Raw genomic sequence first — 20,529 nt, 5'->3', positions numbered from 1 at the left:
GAAGTAGCAGAAAGAGAAATTAAGAATACCATCCCATTTACAATTGCAACAAAAAGAATAAAATACCTAGGAATAAACTTAACCAAAGAGGTGAAAGATCTGTACACAGAAAACTATAAAACATTTCTGAAAGAAATTGAAGAAGACACAAAGAAATGGAAAGATATTCCATGCTCTTGGATTGGAAAAATTAACATAGTTAAGATGTCCATACTTCCTAAAGCCATCTATAGATTCAATGCAATCCCTATCAAAGTTCCAACAACATTTTTCACAGAAATAGAACAAAGAATCCTAAAATTTATATGGAACAACAAAAGACCTCGAATAGCTAAAGGAATCCTAAGAAAAAAGAACAAAGCTGGAGGTATCACACTCCCTGATTTCAAAATATACTACAAAGCTGTAGTAACCAAAACAGCATGGTACTGGCACAAAAACAGACACACAGATCAATGGAATAGAATCGAAAGCCCAGAAATAAACCCACACATCTATGGACAGCTAATCTTTGACAAAGGAGCCAAGAACATACAATGGGGAAAAGAAAGTCTCTTCAACAAATGGTGTTGGGAAAACTGGATAGCCATATGCAAAAAAATGAAAGTAGACCCTTACCTTACACCATATACAAAAATTAACTCCAAATGGATTAAAGACTTGAATGTAAGACCTGAAACTGTGAAACTTCTAGAAGAAAACATAGGCAGTACGCTCTTCGACATCAGTCTTAGCAACATCTTCTCAAACACCACGTCTGACCGGGCAAGAGAAACAATAGAAAAAATAAACAAATGGGACTACATCAAACTAAAAAGCTTCTGCACAGCAAAGGAAACCATCAACAAAACGAAAAGACAACCTAACAATTGGGAGAAGATATTTGCAAACCATACTTCTGATAAGGGCTTAATCTCCAAAATATATAAAGAACTCATGCATCTTACCAACAAAATCTACCAACCCAATTAAAACTGGGCAAAAGACCTGACCAGACATTTCTCCAAAGAAGATATACAGATGGCCAACAGACACATGAAAAGATGTTCAAAATCATTAACTATCAGGGAAATGCAAATCAAAACTACAATGAGATATCACCTGACTCCCGTCAGAATGGCTATAATTAACAAGACAGGAAACAACAAGTGTTGGAGAGGATGTGGAGAGAAGGGATCTCTCATACACTGCTGGTGGGAGTGCAAACTGGTGCAGCCACTATGGAAAACAGTATGGAGATTCCTCAAAAAATCAAGGATAGAACTACCATATGATCCAGCCATCCCACTGCTGGGTATTTACCCAAAGAACTTGAAAACACCAATTTGTAAAGGTACATGCACCCATGTGTTCGTTGCAGCGTTATTCACAATAGCCAAGACTTGGAAGCAACCTAAGTGCCCATCAAGGGACGAATGGATAAAGAAGCTGTGGTATATGTACACAATGGAATACTACTCAGCCATAAGAAATGATGAAATCCAGCCATTTGTGACATCATGGATGGACATTGAGGGTATAATGCAAAGTGAAATAAGTCAGAGGGAGAAGGTCAAATACCGTATGATTTCCTTCATTAAGTAGTAGATAATAACAACAATAAACAAACACATAGGGACAGAGATTGGATTGGTGGTTACCAGAGGGGAAGGGAGGAGGGAGGAGGGTGAAAGGGATAATTTGGTACATGTGTGTGGTGATGGGTTGTAATTAGTATTTGGGTGGTGAACATGATGTAATCTATGCAGAAATAGAAGTACAATGATATACACCTGAAATGTTTACAATGTTATAAACCAATGTTACTGCAATAAACAAAAAATTAAAAAAAAAAAAAAGACAACACACAATGCCTTTTTTGCCTATTAAATGGGCAAAGACTATTAAATTATAGGGGAGGGAGTGATAAAATGCATACCCTCATACACTGTATGTGGGAATAAAAATGGGCACAAACCTTCTACAGGGCAATTTGGCAATAAATATAAAGAGAGTGAAAAATGTTTATAACTTTTGACATAGTTATTCCACTTCTGAAAATTTTTCCTAAGCTAAAAAGTCAGAGATGTAGAAAGATGTTCATCACAGCATCGTCTACAACACATTATGCTTCTCAGCTCAGTTGCAATCTTGGAGATGGTAGCCTGCATTCCCAGTGGGGGACCCTGGTCCCTGGTTACAGATGGGAAAGACCAGACTTTATCCACAAATTATTCTGTATGTCTGTTCTGACCTGTCTGGGGCTACCTGAAGGACTGTTGCAAGGTGCTCATCTCTGTTTCACCTAATGCAAAACTCATACAGGGCAGAAAAGCAGCATACACTGCTTGACAAACTACCCGCAGTCACCCGGGGTGAAACACTACAGTTGAGAAATAAAATAACTGCCTAAAGTCTGGAAAGAAAAGCTAAAGAAAGTTTCTTTGGGAAATTACACCATTCAAAACCACCTGTGTCTATTGGGGAATATAGAAAGCCATGCAAGTGCCCAGGGCAAGATATATGCTCAGAAAAGATGAGAAAAGACCCTAAGCTTTCAGCTCTGGAAGATCTCTAGACTCAGCACAAACCTGGCTAAGTGTTGAAGTGCCCCCCACGGAAAACATCTGCAAAGACTAGGAGAAGTGTTTCTTTGTTCATATTTTTAAACTCATGGAGTTCAAGGAAATCTCTGTCAAAACACTAGCTGAACAAAAGCTAAAGGAACAGAGACTTCAGTGACCACACATGACAATTGATACAGTCTTTACAAAAATAGTTTAGGAAAGTCATTAAACACAGGGATTACTACAGCCTTCAAAAACCATCAAGCCCTAGAAAAGGGGAGGAATCTGATTTCCAGAGTGATGACATTATAAAATTCAATGGAACAAAATAAATAGACAGAAATCATCTCTGAAGAAGCCCAGACATTGGACTTACTGGGCAAAGATTTTAAAACAACTGTCTTAAATAAGCTCAAAGAACTAAAGTAAATCATGGACGAAGAACTCATTGAAATCAGGAACACAATGTATGAACAAAATGAGAATGTCAGTAAAGTTGATCAAAATTCTTTTTAAAGACTCTTTTAATAATTTCTATCTCTTTATTGACATTTTCATTTTGTCCAGTAAAAGTAATTATTTGGGCAAATATAAAAGCCTGTATTACTATATTTTTGGTTTTTAACTCCACTTTTTATTCCTACATGATTTAAAAGACAAATGCATAACAAATAATTATATATCTATGTTACTGGGCACGCAATGGATAAAAATGTAATTTGTGACAACAACAACATAAAAGGGGAGACAGAGTTGTAAAGTAGCAGAATTTTTGAAAGCTATTGAAGTTAAAGCATCAATTCAAACTAGAGTTATAAATTTAGGATGTTACATATAATCTCCACGGTAATATATTATGCAGTGAAGAACCCACAGCTAACATCATACTCAAGGGTGGAAGACGGAAAGCTTTCCCACTAAGATTAGGAACAAGACAAGGATGCCCACTTACACCACTGCTATTTGACATTGTACTGGACATTCTATCCAGAGCAATTACAGAAGAAAAAGAAAGAAAAGTGATCCAAATCAGAAGGAAGAAGTAAAACTATTTCTATTCGCAAGTGACATTATCTTATATATCGGAAATCCCAAAGAATCCACAAGAAAGCTACTAGAGTTAGTAAACAAATTCAACTATGTTGCAGGGTACAAAATCAACATATAAAAATCAGTTGTGTTTCTATACATTGGCAATGAACAATTTAAAAAGGAAATTAAGAAAACAATTCCATTTCTAATAGCATCCAAAGGAATAAAATGCCAAAAAAGGGAAATAACCAAAAAAGAGAAAGACACACACGTTGAAAATAACAAAACTTTGCTGAAATAAATTACAGAAGACATAAATAAATGGAAAAACATCCCATGTTCATGAATTGGAGGACTTAATATTGTTAAGATGTCAATACTACTCAAAGTAATCTATAGATTCAACACAATCCCTATCAAAATTCAAATGGCTTTTATTACAGAATGGAAAAGGTGATCTTCAAATTCACATGAAATTGTAAAGGGCCCTGAATAGTCAAGAAAAATCTTGAAAAAGAAGAACAACGTTAGAAGACTCACACTTCCTGATTTCAAACTTACTACAAAAACAGTAATCAAAACAGTGGGGTACTGGCATAAGGATACATATAGACATAAGGATACATAGAGACAAATGGAATAGAATTGAGGGTCCAGAAACCTATGGCCCATACATCTATGGCCAACTGATTTTCAACATGAGTGTCAAGACTATTCAATGTGGGAAAGAACAGTCTCTTTAACAAATGATGCTGAGACATCTGGATTTCCACATGCAGGAAAAAAAAGTGAAGTTGGACCCCAAACATCACACCACATAGAGAAATTAGCACAAAAATGGGTCATGAGCTGAAAACCATAAAATTCTTAAAAGAAAACATTGGGTAAATCTTCATGACCTAGGATTTGGCAATGGATTCTTAAATATGACACCAAAAGCATGAGCATCAAAAGAAAAAATAGATAAATTGGACTTAATCAAAATTAAAGCTTTTGTACATCCAAGGACATTAAGAAAGTGAAAAAACGACATATAGAATGGAAGAATATTTCTGCAATCATATATCTGAGAAGATTTTAATATCCACAATACATGAAGAACTCCAGAACTCAACAACCAAAAGAAAAAAATCCAGTTAAGTAATGGGAAAAGGACTTGAATAAACATTTCTCCAAAGAAGACATACAAATGATCAATAAGCATATGAAAAGATGCTCAACGTGATTAGTCATTAGGGAAATGAATTCAAAACCACAATATGACATCATTCTATACATATTAGAATGTGTAAAATAATTTTTTAAAAAAGTTAAATAATAAGTGTTGATGAGGCTTTAGAGAAATTGGAACCCTCATACATTACTGGTGAGAATGTAAAATGATACAGTAACTATGGAAAATAGTTTGATGATTTCTCAGAAAGTTAAATTTTTGATTACCATATGACCCAGCAATTTCACTCCTATACCTAAAAGAATTGAAAACAGGGACTCAGATACTTTATGCAACCGGTCATTGCAGCATTATTCACCATAGCCAAAAGATGGAAACAACTCAAGTCCATCAACAGATAAATGGATAAACAAAATGTGGTATATACATGTAATGGAATATTATTCAACCAAAAAAAAAAAAAGAACGAAGTTCTGATACATGCTACAACATAGATGAACCTTGAAAACGTTATGCTAATTGAAATAAGCCAGATACAAAGGGACAAATATTGTATGGTTCAACTTATATGAAACATCTTGAATAAGTAATTCATAGAAACAAAAAGTAGATTAGAGGTTACAAGAGGCTGAGAAGAGGGGCAATGGGAAGTTATTGCTTAATGGGTACCGAGTTTCTGTTTGGGGTGATGAAAAAGTTTTGGAAATAGATAGTGGTGATGGTTGCACAACATTTTTAATGTAATTAATGCCACTGAACTGTACACTATAAAATGGTGAAAATGGAGAATTTTATGTTATATAGAATTAAAATATTTAATGACATTAAAAAGTAGTCATAAATTTAAATGAAAAAAACAAGATGCACAACTATATAGAGGACGTAATTCAAATTTCTTAATTTGTATATACAAAAAAAAAGACTAGAAGGAAATATATCATAATGCTTTAATTGGTTATCTCTGGATAGTAGAATAAAAGTGTGTTTTTTTCTTTATTATATATTGCAATGTTTTCCATCTTTTCACAATGAATATATGTTAATCATTCATAAAAACAGAACAGAATCAAGTTATTTATCAAAAAATAGAGAAAAACCTGGAGATCCTTGTTCTGGAGAAGAGAACAATCACAGAAGAAATGAGAGCTGTTTTTAGATATGTGAAAGACTGTTCTGGAGAGAAAAATCAGACTATTCTGTGCCACCCCAAAGAGCAGAACTGGGGTGGGTGAAAGTTACACAGAGATAGATTTGGCTTGACGTGAAGAACTCTGTTATCAGCAAGGACTGTCGCAGAGTATTCTTTCAATAGATTTAACAAACATTTAGTGAACTCCTTTGATATGTTGGGCATTGTTAGAAGTATTGGGAATACAGCAGTAATCGAGACATACAAGGTACTTTTCTCATGAAGCACACACTCTAGGTGAGGGGTGACAGGCAAAAGCAAATAAAAACATACATAAATATCACAATTTCAGATCGTGAAAAGTGCTGTGAACAAAAATAGATTAAAGACTTGCATGTAAGACCTGAAACCATAAAACTTCTAGAAGAAAACATAGGCAGCACACTCTTAAACATTGGTCTTAGCAGTATCTTTTTGAAGACCATTTCTCACCATGCAAGGGAAACAAAAGAAAAAATTAACAAATGATACTACATCAAACTGAAAAGCTTCTGCACTGCAAAGGAAACCATCAACAAAACAAAAAGACAACCCAACAATTGGGAGAAGATATTTGCAAATCATATATATGATAAGGGGTTAATATCCAAAATATATAAAGAACTCACACAGCTCAACAAAAACAATAAGAACAACCCAACTGAAAAATGGGCAAAGGATCTGAACAGACATTTTTCCAAAGAATATATACAGACAGCCAAAAGGTACATGAAAAAATGTTCAACATCACTAATTATTGGGGAAATGCAAATCAAAACTACAATGACATAGCATCGCACACCCATCAGAATGGCTATAATTAACAACACTAGAAATAACAAGTGTTGGAGAGGATGTGGAGAGAAGGGAACACTCATGTACTGCTGGTGGCAATGCAAACTGGTGCAGCCACTATGGAAAACGGTATGGAGATTCCTCAAAAAATTAAGAATAGAACTACTGTATGATCCAGATCCAATTATACCATTTCTGGATATTTATCCAAAGAACATGAAAACATGAACGCGAGAAGATATTTGCACCCCTATGTTCATTGCAGCATTATTCACAATAGCCAAGACTTGGCAACAACCTAAGTGCCCATCAATGGATGAATGGATAAAGAAGATGTGGTATATATACACAATGGAATACTACTCAGCCATGAGCAACGATGAAATCCAGGCATTTGCAACAACATAGATGGACCTTGAGTGTATTATGCTAAGCAAAATAAGTCAGATGGAGAAAGTCAAATACCATATGGTTTCACTCAGAAGTGGAAGATAACAGCAACAACAACAAACACATAGATACAGAGATTAGATTGGTGGCTACCAGAGGGGAAGGGGGAGGGAGGAAGGCAAAAGGGGTAATGGGGTACATGTGTATGGTGACAGATGATAATTAGTCTTTGAGTGGTGAACATGATGTAGTCTACACAGAAATCAAAATATAATGATGTACACCTGAAATTTATATAATGTTATAAACCAATGTTACCTCAAAAAAAAGGAATAGAGCAAAATTGTGTGATAGAGAATAATTGGCTTAGTCATTACCTAAAGTGACTTTTCTGATGTGGTTACATTTGAGCTAAGGTCTGAATAATAAGAAAAGGTCAAAGCCACATGAAGATCTAAAGGGAGAGTATTTTAGGCAAAGAAAATAGCAAAAACAAAGGTACTGAGGTGACCACAAGCTTGGCAATGCTTGAGTGACAGAAACGCGAGGCTGCCAGGAACAAGTAAGTGAGTAGCAATGTGGTTAGAGGTGAAGTTAGAGAAGTAGGCAAGAGCCAAACCATATTCGACTTTGGATTTAGTGGAAATGGGAAGCCACTGGAGCATTTCAAGCAAGAGGATGACAATAAAATCTATATTTTAAAAATAACACTGTCACTACTGTGTGAAAGGTAAATGGGGGGTGAGGGGAAGGCAGCAAGTGTGGAACAAGATCAGTTGTAAGGTTATTACAGCAATCAACAGGAGAGGTGACATCACTTTGTGACAGTGGCTACAATAGAGGTGGAGAGAAGGGATGCAGGGTATGTTTTGGAGGTAGAGCCAATAAAAAATTCATATATATTGGATGTGAAGGGTAAAGAAAATAGAGAAATTAAGAGTGACTCTAGGTCTTTGAACAACCAGGTAGAGAGTGGTGCTATTTTAACAGAATGTATGCTCCATGAGGAAAGGAATTTTAATTTACTTTTTTTCACTGATGTATTTCAAGTGTTTATTACAGCAAGTAGTACAAAGTGGGCACACAGTAAATACTTAATAATTTTGTTAAATATCAGATCTGGCGGAGTAGAGTTTTGTTTGGGCATGTTAAGTCTGCATCCTGCTAAATATCTAAGATTAGATGCTGAGTAGCTGCATTTTCAGAACTCAGGATATGTGTCAACATATCCCAAGATACAAATTTGGGAGTCATCAACATACAGATGACATTAAAGTCATAGGATTGGTTGAAATCACTCAGGGAGATGGTATAGATTGAAAAGACAAGAAAACCCAAGAACAAACCTCGAAATATTCTAAAAGTTAGAGGACAGGTAAAGGAGGAGAGGCCAGCAAAAGAGATGGGGAAGCTGTATTCATTAAAGTGGTTGATAATCCAGGAGCATGTGGTATCACAAAAGCCAAGAGAGAACCCTTTTGGGGAAGGAGAGTGCTGTTGAGAGATTCAAGTACAAAGAGGAAAGAGAAGTGGTCACTTGTTGACAGCGAGGAGGTCGTTGGTGGACTTGACAAGAGCAGAGTCGGGGAGGTGGCAGCTGAAGTGTAGATAGCAGTTGCTCCCCTTGAGCACGTTCTCCAAAAGCAGAGCTTTTGAACAAGTTTTTTAAATGAGAAGGTGGCATGATAGCTGTTAAGATTATGATGAGAGGCTATAAGAGGAATAGTGTGAAAGCAAGACCATGAGACATGCAGAAGAGGCAATCTAAGACTAGTACTTTTTAATGCATCGGTAATGTGTACCCTCCCAGCCAGTGGTGGCTGCAACTGGCTCATACTGGCTCACAAGGGCCAATTATTGCTAAGTACACAAGCCAGTTATTAAACATAACCATCATTAAAAGCAAATTATGTAAACTTACAATTAAATAAAAATGTTAAAAACACAGATAATGAATACTCAAAACTCATAACTTTCTAATTATTTTACTACGTTTTAGTATTACCTATGTTCTAGAAGTTAATAATGGAGATTAAACATAAAAGTATGTCACATCTGTAGCCATGACATCATAAATAATTTTGTTTAAAACTGAGGAAATATTCTTCCAGCATTCAAGAACTGTTATCCAATTCAGAAAATAAGTTGCTCACATCGCTGACGAATGATTACATTTTCAACCCGAGTCTTGTTGTTTTGCTCATACAGGGAAAGAAAAACATCAACCAGCATTGATGGTGAAACTACTTCAGTCATCAGTTGCAACCATAGGTTGTGTATGGATACAAGAGTTTGGCAAAACTCAGTGAAAGCATTCTGAGAGAATCAACTGGCTGAATGGAATTTGCAAGAAAGAGCAGTATATATTTTATTATTATTTGAAAATTGCTCATGACACATTTTTCTTTTCAATAAAGTTAGTAATAAACTTATGTGCATATATATACAAATATTTTTTGAAAAACCAGTTGTTAAACATTTTCCAGCATACCACTCCCTCCCACCAAACAACAGCACAGGCCCAGCATCCCTATTCATGCCCTTGAATGTTAGAATCTGGCTGATTGCAATGAAATAACAATAGAATTAGAGATGCCAAGTGGAGAAAGTGGGTATGCACAACCCTTCGGGAAGTTTGAGAATAAAGCAGACAGCAGCTAGTGGTGGATTTGGGGTCAAGGAAGAATTCTTAAAGAAAGAAGACACGAAAATATATTTATATGCTGATGGGAATGACCCAGTAGACCAGAGAAAAGTTGATGATGATGGAGAAAGAGATTACAGGAACAAAGTCCTCGAGAAGGTAGGAGGGGGTAGAATTAAGAGTACAAGTGGAGTTCTTGGCATTTATATGTAACAGAGAGAAAAGCAGAGAATACAATCAAGATGATGGTTAGTGGGCAGGTTGGGAAAAAATCCCATAGCAGGAAACTCGAGGAGACAATTCATATATTAGTTATGAGGAGAGGGGTGGAAGCGGCATAATGGCGAGATTAACTTTAATCTCCGTCCTAAATCCTGAGAGGCTAGGATTTGGAGATGGGAAACATAAAAGCCATTAGCGTCTATAAATTGGGCACATTTCAACTGTAACTACACCTAAAAGCACACTGAAGTCAGTGTTCCTGATTTTCAAGGTGCTTTTTTCATTTTAAATGTTTAGTGACCATTTAGGGAAGCCCTATGTTTTGTGGAAAACCGCAAAACAACTAGCCAGCTTTTCCTTTGCTAACACTTTCCTTCAGCACTAAAAAATGAGGATCCTATTCCCTCTTTCTCTGTACACGCCTTTGGGAATAAGTCCCACACCACTGCTGCTGCAGCTGCTGTCTCTCCCAGACTAACCCTGTTGGGGTGGGGGAAGCAAGTGGAGGCAAGCACCTCTGAGAAGAAAGTTTTAAAAATGCCTTACTTGTTACACCAATAAGAGTTGTAATGGCCAGATCCTGGAACAGAAACTGGTAATTTGAAAGGCTGTTCGTCTCCTGAAAATAAAAGGAAAGTGGCTCAAAAAAGTTGTGTCTTTCTGGGTGAAGTTTGCATCAATGGCATTCATTTTCTCGCTGCAACATGGGATTTGCAAGTAAATTACAAGGAGGTGGGGTGGTCAGGGGCCTGTTCACATTGGTGGGAGCACTCAGAGACAAGGCTGCGAAGTCCTCTCTAACCGGGTGGGCCACCATCATGTGCTTTCGAGGCTGGGTCCCTTGCACATCAATATCACCCCTCGTTGAGGGAAACATCTCACTTGACTAGATTTATCTCTGCTCTCTTTTCTAATTGTTAGCAAAAAAGTTGGGGTTTGATCTGGCACAATAAAACAGTGTGTTCCCAACAGTAGTAAGTGACAAATGTGTGCTATTACCCAAATTTTACCAATGGAGAATGAGAATAACTGAACCCACTATTTGCATTCTTGGGTGTTGTTAGAAAGTCCTGATAAAGCACTTTGATGTTCTTGAGGAAAAAATGGTCAGGTCTTCCTGATTTCAAATAACTTGCTTCCTTGTCCCACACCTCTTAGTAGAAAGGAGATAATGATGATCCATGTTTGACTCTACTTTTGAGCAAGAATTATCATGATTTCAAAATAGGGCCAAATTTCTAAAATAGCTTCTCCTTCTCCAGCTCATTCATTGGTGAGTGGGAAAAGACATGGGTAATCTGAAAATAACAGAACTAAAACTTTCAACCCAGGAGCAAGAGGGCACGACAGAGAGATGAATCTAGATATCTCCAGCACAAATAGAATTCACTTTCTCAGTTTTAGTTAATAGAAGAAGCTCACATGCTGAGTTCACAAACGATGGTCATATGTTTTCTCTTATTATATTTTTTTAAATAGTGAAAACCATCACAAGACCTGTGTATTTTTTGCGGTATGATATGATAATTTTTAAATCCCTATATTCAGGGGATCAGTGATATGCTGGCTCATGAGAGTCAGTTGATAAATTTTTAGGAATTTTGTGAACTGGTTCTTGAACATAGCTGATATAAAAACTTAAATTATATAAATTTGCCATTAAATAAATTATACTAAAAACAAAAGTAATGAATACTCAAAACAGCACTTCCTAATCATTTTCCTACATTTTACTCTTATCTATGCTCTTGAGGTTATTTACAACTCTTATATCTATATGGTGCAAGAACCATATAATGGTATGCTACTGTACATCTCTTCCCAACTCCATGTTCAGTGACATCAGGTCACTGAAACTAGCCAACTTAAAACTAGCCATGGTGAGAATATTTACTCCACTGAAATTGGCAAACATTAATAATCAGGGCTTGATTTTCCAGGGAGAGCCAGTTATGAAACATTTACCAGCATCTCAATCAGAGAATCATCTCTTTAATGAATGGTATGCTCAGGTAGAGCCACAATGGAATTGGGAAGATAGAGACCTTGTCCAAGCAGGTGAAAGCAACAGTGAGAGAGAAAGTGATATATTCAGTTCTGATCCTCAGCTACCACTAGATAAAAAGCTTCTATGTCAGAAAGTCAGAGAATTGACACCAACAACTTTTCCTGTGTACCTTTGTCTATTTCTGATTTACTTTCAAAAACTTTAAGTTTTAGAGGGGCTCTTGGTGCTTGAATATCCCATTTGCACTCTCTCTTCGAGAGGCATTGCAAATGGAGAGTGCACCACCATGTGTTTTAGTTCTCACTAACCAAGAGGCTAGGTTCCAAGTCATACCCAGTAGAGCAGCAGAACACCAACATACTGAATCATGCTGTACAGGGCCATGTACTTAAACATGCAAAATGAGGTCACAAGAGCTGCACGTCCTTCCCTGTGTGAGAAAAGAAATTGACATGAAAGTAATGGAAAGAAGTGAGGTCAGTTATTCTGTGCTGTTCAGCTGAGCTCAGGAGAAAAAGATCTAAGGCCTGATTATTTGATTGTTTGTCTGACAGACTGGACAGCCTTGAGCCAGGGGAGCTGGCTGTCAGGATGCTCGATGACCACATTTAGCATATGCCGGGCCAAGGTCCACAGGCCTTGATCCAGCCATGGAGCCCAGATGCAGAGTTACTCCCATCCTTACTATGGGCGTTATCTCAGCTCAGAATCAGAGGACCTGGGAACTGGCCCCAGATGTCATTCTTACTCACTAATGTGATTTGTAAGGTCATTTCCCCTCTCTCGGTCACAGTTTCTTTGTCTGTGAACTAAGGTATTTAAATAAGATTGTAGGTTTGGAGGCTGTTTTCATGCAGGTGCTTCAGGAATTTGGCAAACATTTCATTCAAATTTCATTTGGTAGTCCCAACTTTTTCTAAAACTGGGCTGAAAAAACATGCACACTCAAAGTAGTCATGATATATGACTAATTTAAATAGACCAGAAACAATGAGCATGTTTATTTGTGATACTGTTAATTGACTTTGAGTAACTAGTATATATTTAAAGCACAAAATAGATTACTTATAAAGTGCCATTTTTATCTCTTTCATTTGGGAAAAAAATAGAGTTGAAATTTACTTCTGGTCATAGTGGTTTCCTGAGATTCCAAAACCTGATCCTCAAACCAGGCTTTTTCCTGTATCAGGGCTTTGCTGCCGCCATTTGCTCTGCCTAGGAGGTAGTTTCTCCTGATCCCTCTCCTTCTTAGAAAGGTTCCTCCTTACCACCTCGTCTGAAGCAGCCAATTCCAGCTCCCCAGCCGTCCTCCTTCCTTTCACATTCCTCTTGATTTAGCCGTGTATGTGTTTACTGCCTGACTTGTTTACCAGAAGAAATCTTCACAAGATCAAAGGATGTTTGATTTACTTGCTTCTGGGTTCCAGAAGCCTCCACCAGTTCCTGGTACTAAGGGCCTACTCTATAAATATTTGCTGAATGCATGAAGGAATAAAAAACAACTGGGAGGAGCTGCCCAAGTCATTATTTTAATGGTGGTGGAAAGAGTACGATATTTGTAGATAAAACACATTTAAACAAAATCAATTCTAATACAAAATCCAATCCTACATGGATGTGTGAGCTTGGGCACATCAACTAAGTTGTCTGAGCCTCCATTTCTTTATTTGTAAAAGAAATAGTGACCATTTCTGCATCTCCAGGCTGTTTTGAAGCATAAGATAATAGGCATTAAAGCACTTTATAAGCTGTAAATATGTACTAGTTGTAATAACCCAAAGCAGCCACAATGCTAACCACCTCTATCATTCAATAAAATGTAGCAGAAGTACATACTCTAGGGAGGCATGGAGGGAATAATGTCCCAAGGAAAATTTTAGTAGGAACAGCAAAGACGAATAAATATTTCGAAAACTGAGGATAGAAAGGATATTCCAAGGAGGCATAAAGAGGCAAGAAGAAAGGAAGGCAAGCGAAGAAAAGGAAGTTTCTGTCCATCCCCCATTATAAAGTATCTAAGGAGATACATTTAAAATAATAATAATAACAGCATGATTGACATTTTCAGAGCATAACAAGTTCCAGATTCCAATCTTCTAAAAGAACCTATTCAATGATTTTCATTAGAAATGCCACAGCTCTCTCAGGCTTATTTTTAACTCCTGGCAAGTCCACTGGGGAGTAGAATGTTTGACTACATTCTCCCACAAAGCACCCTCCCTTCCCAAGGACACAAAGTTTCTCTGGTCTCTGCCCTGCAGAGCAGTGGGCTCTACTCCTGAAAGTCAGGAGAGAGTAAAACAATGCTGGGGGGAAAGTGCCTACTTACTTGATAAGGTGAGGGACGCACTCAATGTTTGGAGTTTTGGAAGTGAAAGGCGAGGCCACAGATGCCTCCTGCTCTGATAAAGAGATGCCCACGTGAGCCATTTTCAAAGCCTGAAAGCAAAGAGTCAGCTTACTGTCCACACACACTCACATACATCTCTCCTGGGGCCACATAAGAAAAGGCTAGTTAAGCTGCCCACAGGTGGCTGGTGGGCCCCCGCACTAGCCAGGAGACCATCGGATTTTGTGTGCCTGCTGCATAAGAAAGAGATAGCACCAAGACACCTAGCCAAAGAAGTGGGGACCTCAGAACCAAATTCTGCTCCATTTAGTCTATATTGACCAATGAGTCATTGTTTGGCTTTAGTCGAAACCCTCGACATCAGTTTTTCCATCAGGAAGAATGGAGGTGGTGTATATTCCAGGAGATCCTATCTCTAAGGGGCTCCGGGCAAGAACAGTGAAGTCCGTGATTGTGTCTCCACACGTTGGCAGCTACTTACCCCACAGTCATTGGCTCCATCACCGCACATACCTACAAAATAACTAAAAGGAAACCATGTCAATTGTAAAGGAGATCAAAGCAATCTTACCTGCTAATTTCTCTAACTAAAAAGATAAAATGAACTTTATTCCTTGGGTTTCAAACTTATTATTTATTTTAAGGGAATTTCCCAACAGTCTGGCTTGACTAAGAGCAAAGTGTGACTCAACAGGTCCTACAACTGATTAAGAAGTCCGGCACACCATTCCTGCCTGCAAGTGTTTCAGGGAGATCCTGCACTTCACTGCTTAGGAAGCAGTTTTTTCAGCTGTAGAACAGAGAAGCTCACAATTGGATGGTGAGATAGCACGGCACAGTGGGGAGGGCACAGGATTTGTAGGAGAAGATCCAGATCTTTGATCTGATCACTTTCCCATTTTGACTAGCATTTTTCTCCCCTACAAAGTGTTATGAGTATTCAGTGAGGTGCTGTATGGGAAAGTCCCTTATAAATTCTAAAATGATAAATAAGAATTAGTTGTTGGCTGACTCCCAGAGAGTAATTTATGAACAGGAAGTCACTGGTTTTGATCTGTGGGGGGCCCACTCTGTAGTTCAGAAGGTGAATAGACTTAAATATCTTCATAGACTGTTCATACTTTGGATCTTGATTTATAGGGTTAGAGTTAACTTCAATTTGCCTAATTTTATTCCATTATCTCTAACTTTGTCATCCATTGTTAATAACATCAACTATACATCCACTGTTTGTAGAACCCTCTGTCTTCCTTCTAGTTTTCTAACCCCTTTTAAGGGATATATTTTGTTTTCTTTTGACAAAATTTATATTTGTTCTTCTCCCCTCCAGTGGACTGAGAAAACAAAGTGTTCTATGGGGGAGAAATATTTAATGTGAAAAGATTTCTATTCTGTGACCTCATCTGGACATCCTAATTTGGACAGTCTACAATAAAACTTGATTATTTTGGAGGACAAAAAAAAAAGAATTAGTTGTTGGTGCTGCTAATAGTAACATGAGAGGAAATCTGCTGTGTCAGCAGTCATTCAATCAAAAATGCAATGCCAGGCCCAGAAGTTGAAGAAAGAAAATACATCCCCACTTCAGGATCACTTTCTGAGGCTGGGTGAATACTACTCTCTTGAATTGTTGACAAAGACTATGGACAGTCTGCTTTATAAGGTAGAAGCTCTCTGACAGCATTTACAGAATTCGCTGTACTTCTCTTCCACACTGCTATATGAAGGCAACTAGTTTACCGTCCAGGTTTTCAACCATGTTGAGAAGACAGGGTTTTCCGAATTGAGAAGCTTGCCTAGTAAGTGAATCAAGTGAGTAGGAGGATGGAGTAGGAGTGAGTAGGTGTAGGAGTCATGTTGATGTGGTCCAGCGCCAGAAGTAGAGAAAGCCTCCAGGAGTCCCTGGGGTTCCATTAACAAGAAATAAAGGATCTCAAATGATGGGCAGTTTGTTTGCACTGCCCACTCTGTCAACGGAGACCCTTTGTGTTAGAAGAGAAGTATTTTTCTGATTTAGGATGGAGAGGATGTGTTGGCATAAGAATGTTTTAATATTTTTAGGGTTATGTGAATCTCTTGTCATATGTATCTCTCTGTATCATAACCGTGATGATAATTTGCAAAAATGAAGTCTAAATTTTCATTGTACTTTCAGAATCTGAGCTCAAATTACCTTTCTCAGCTTATTTCTCACCATACCCTTTCATGCCCCTTATGTTCTAGTTCAGTGGTCCTCAACTCTGGAAGCAAAGTTGATTTATGTGAGGATCTTTGAAAAAATACTGATGTCCAAGCCCTACGTGAGCAATTAAATCAGAATCTCTGTATGGTCATGTCCTGGTATTGCTATTTTTTCAAAGCTCTTGAGGTGACTGTTATGTGCAGCCAGGTTAACAACTGCTGCCCTAGCTAAACTGAGTGACATATTCTTTTTACACTCCCCCTGACTGTTACGCCTCCACGCACTTCATACCACCTGGATTGGTAAAGAACTCACTCCAGTCTCTGAAATTCTTCCACCAAACTGGACTTCTGCCCAGGAGACATTCTTGCAAAGATGGTCCCATTGATTAGTATCTGTGAGGAACCCAAAACGGAAATTTCTTATCATGTCAGCTGATCATACATGAAATAATTGAAAACACTCAGAACACTGACTGGGTAATGATATCCATGAATGAGAAAAAAATTTATTTCCAAGAAGTCTTCCTTTGGATTTTAAGACATACACTGAGAACTTGGTCATCAGAAAAGTCACCAGGGAGACCGAAATCGGTAATAATGACTACTTAACAAAAATATTTGATGAAAATGATGACCTACAGGAATTTAGCTCAGCTACTACAGAGAATGTGGTACTAAAAAACCCTGAGCTTAATGGAAACTTAAACCAGTAGAGTATGAGAAATTGAAGATAATAAGAGATCAGGATCCCAGGAAAAGGAAAGAAGGCAACTACATCTCAGAAAATTCTTCACAACTAGCGGAAAAACAGCCTAACAGTGAAGAAGTGACTATTTGCAGTCCTTGACTTAACCATAACATCTGGGCTTGACCAATTGTGAAACTCAGCTGATATCCCAAAGCCTAATTTGGGCTATGGAACATTGATGGTTTGATGGTATAAAAATCTATACTAGCTCCATCCACCTGAGCTCCATTCTACAGAGTCTAAATTCTTCTCTGTTAGATCTGTCTATGTGCTCCCTGCTCTTCTTGGCAGTAAACTCAGCTTAGTATTCACTCAGCCTCAAAGTCTTTATTCTTTTTTTCTTAAACAGTGCCTAAGATGATGAGCAACTGAATACAAATAATTTATCTTCGGGTTACATTAGACACAGTCTTTCTCTAGTTTGATCACATGCTATATATATATATAATTTACCTGTCCGCACTATGGGTTTGATCTTCATCGGTAAAGTTTTAAGTTAGACCCTCTTCTGTATAGAGTTCCTCTAACAAAAACCTGATGAAATTCCTCTCTTCTTGGCTTGCCTTCCTGTATAATTGCTGGATTTCCCCTCTACTGTGAGACCCCTAACCATGGCAATATAGTAACAGCTACCCAAAAGCAATCCTTATGACTTGAGAAGTCACTGATACTTTAATCCTATAGATGACAGAAAATTGGCTAATCAAGTTTACTTACTTTAAATCTAGTAGGAAATGAGACAATAGGAACCTCTACAAAAATATCTGCCTCTCTTATGATACATTCAATAGGTGTATCTTCCCTATTTAGAGGTTTGAAATCACTAAGGATCATGCTCTGTAAGTGACATTGTCAGCATCTTTGCTGGGAGATTGGTACCCTCTTAGACCTTACCTTTGGTAGTAGGCTGTTGAAATGTTGACTTATAACCTGAAAGGATTTTCCACTTAAGGCAAAATGGTAACTTCCTTCTCTGCTATTATCAGAGACTTCTTCCCTGATGTTAATGTAATTGTCCTGCAAAGCAAGAAACAATTATTTTAGATTTGATAGAGTGGTTAGGATATCTAAGCACATCTAAAATAAGGCAACGATGACCATCCAGAGTCTCTCTTTAAAAGTCACACTCCAGGGGCCAGCCCGGTGGCGCAAGTGGTTAAGTGCACGTGCTCCGCTGCGGTGGCCCGGGGTTCGCCGGCCCGGATCCTGGGCGCTCACCGACGCACCGCTTGGCAAGACATGCTGTGGAGGTGTCCCATATATGGTAGAGGAAGATGGGCATGGATGTTAGCCCAGGGCCAGTCTTCCTCAGCCAAAAGAGGAGGATTGGCAGGTGTTAGCTCAAGGCTGATCTTCCTCACAAAAAAAAAAAAAAAAAAAAGTCACACTCCAGCCCTGATTCCTGAGAGAAGCACTTTCCCTTTGCTGGATCAATCTTTGCACATCACAGCCTCTAGTGAATAGGAGAATATCACTTACTCATGTCCTGTTCTCATTCTGATTTGATCTCGGTGAGTCCCAGAGAACAGCACATTTCACACATTTCAAGTGTAAAATACAAAAACACTGCAGCTTAACACTTCTCTCCCTGAAGTGAGAACTTACAAATTTTTTTCTTACAGAATTAGTACTGTTCCACAAGGACACAATAGAGATAGGATACTGACAAGATTGGAGATAAACAAATAAAACTTTTTCTCCCACCCTGAAGACAAAGTCTGATTTTCCAATGTACACAGCCGTATCTCTCCTAGGGATTAAATCCCCTTTGAACCCAATGCAATGGCTGGCAAGCAAGGGAAAAATGGAAAATCAGGTTTGCAGTCTCATTTACTATATTCTTTCTCATAAATAGCTAAAGACTTTTTTAAGTTTAAAAGCACCCAGGAAAGCACTGCATCTTAAAGCTCAGTAGGAACGGTATGGGAAACTGATATAATTGAGTTCATTGAACTGCATATGTGTTAGACATTCAGAGAAGTATATTGACCCTAGGTCACCTGTACACCTCTGCCGGTGGAAGCTGCTCAGGTGCCAAAACTGTGAGACAAGTTAGATAATATGGCAGAAGATCTGTTTTTAGGCATACCTGATGCCCATATGCAATATGTTTCCTCTCTTCTACTAATTTCCAAGATATAGACGCTGATGAGGACCCTGTGGTTTCATTTGCTTCAATAAGAATGACTTTCTGGCTTTCAGAAACCATTCCAGACTTCCTGGCCACTGTGATTGCAGTCTGAAGATTGTCACCTAGAAGAAAGGAAGAGTATCCCAAGATGAGATTGAAGAGACAGAACTAATTCATACAGAGGCTGGAAAACTGGGATAAGGAGTTCAGATCTTATTTTAGGTGTGAAGAGAAATAATCTCTAAGGTCTCACTCAGCCCTGACCTCCTATGATTCCATGATCTCTTTTCTGGTTCTTACTGCTTTTCATCTGGTTACTTCACAACCGGTATATTTTTGTCAGAGTAGGAAGGCAAAATGAAAAGGCTAAATTCAAACCTATTTCTATCATTTGTTAATAGCTTGGTAAATGTTTGGCAAAAGCCTACTAGATTAATATGGTATCTGGTGGTTCCACTTGCAGCCAAGATGGAGTAAGCCTTCTACTATTTCCCACTGATTACAATGGAAAACTCTGGACAAAATATAAAAAGCAAGTACCCAAGGACTTTGAAAAATAAACATAAACAGGCAGAATGTGGGAGGGAGTTAAATTTGGAGAAACCATCTACAAGGTGGTGGTGAGATTCTCAATTCTTTTTCTATTTCCTCTCACATATTTGACCTGAGTGTGAGCCCCAGTACCCAGAGCTGTGCAGGTAGCTCAAACTCAGAGAAACCTAGTTTTCATGGCCAGAGGAACCAGGAAAAGGGGCACCTGAGGGCTGAAGAGTTATAGGGGAAATCCCAGAAAGGAGAGAGCTAGACAAGGAGACTAATTCAGTGTATGAGCTGTGTAAGTCCCAGGCTCAACTCAGACCTCTGCCTGTGCAGAACAAAGCCAAAGAAGGATAGCAAAAGTTTCAAGAATTGAGCTATGATGTTAATCACCTCCAATGTCCTAGAGTTATGTTTACTAAAACAAAAAAACTCAACATTTTCCAGAGGATTTTAACAGCATCCAGAGTCTCATATCTATAATATTCAAAATGTTCGGGATATTCTACATAGGAAAATCCTGGAACATTCGGCCAATTCTCAAGAAAAAACAATCAACAGTTATCTATCTCATGATGACCCAGATGTTGGAATTATCAG

The 20,529-nt window shown here is 38.0% G+C and overlaps 1 protein-coding gene across 2 annotated transcripts in view; it reads right to left on the bottom strand.

Annotated features, from left to right (window-relative positions):
- The window catches only part of ATP13A4 (ATPase 13A4), a 120,039-nt gene that overhangs the window by 13,178 nt on the left and 86,332 nt on the right, over positions 1-20,529 (bottom strand). For both annotated transcript variants that reach the window (XM_004424564.3, XM_087439432.1), the window contains exons 19-25: positions 19,351-19,514; positions 18,156-18,278; positions 16,827-16,906; positions 14,811-14,853; positions 14,309-14,418; positions 12,313-12,409; positions 10,518-10,590 (exon numbers count right to left, since the gene is read on the bottom strand). In XM_004424564.3, coding sequence (XP_004424621.1) covers positions 10,518-10,590; positions 12,313-12,409; positions 14,309-14,418; positions 14,811-14,853; positions 16,827-16,906; positions 18,156-18,278; positions 19,351-19,514 — 690 coding nt within the window. The remainder of the gene's footprint in view (positions 1-10,517; positions 10,591-12,312; positions 12,410-14,308; positions 14,419-14,810; positions 14,854-16,826; positions 16,907-18,155; positions 18,279-19,350; positions 19,515-20,529) is intronic.

Source organism: Ceratotherium simum, chromosome 15 (genome assembly GCF_057802395.1).
Source record: "Ceratotherium simum simum isolate JZ-2026a chromosome 15, ASM5780239v1, whole genome shotgun sequence".
Classification (NCBI taxonomy): Eukaryota; Metazoa; Chordata; class Mammalia; order Perissodactyla; family Rhinocerotidae; genus Ceratotherium; species Ceratotherium simum.
The sequence above is the reverse complement of the archived record's forward strand: the minus strand, read 5'-3'. Positions and strand labels throughout refer to the sequence as shown.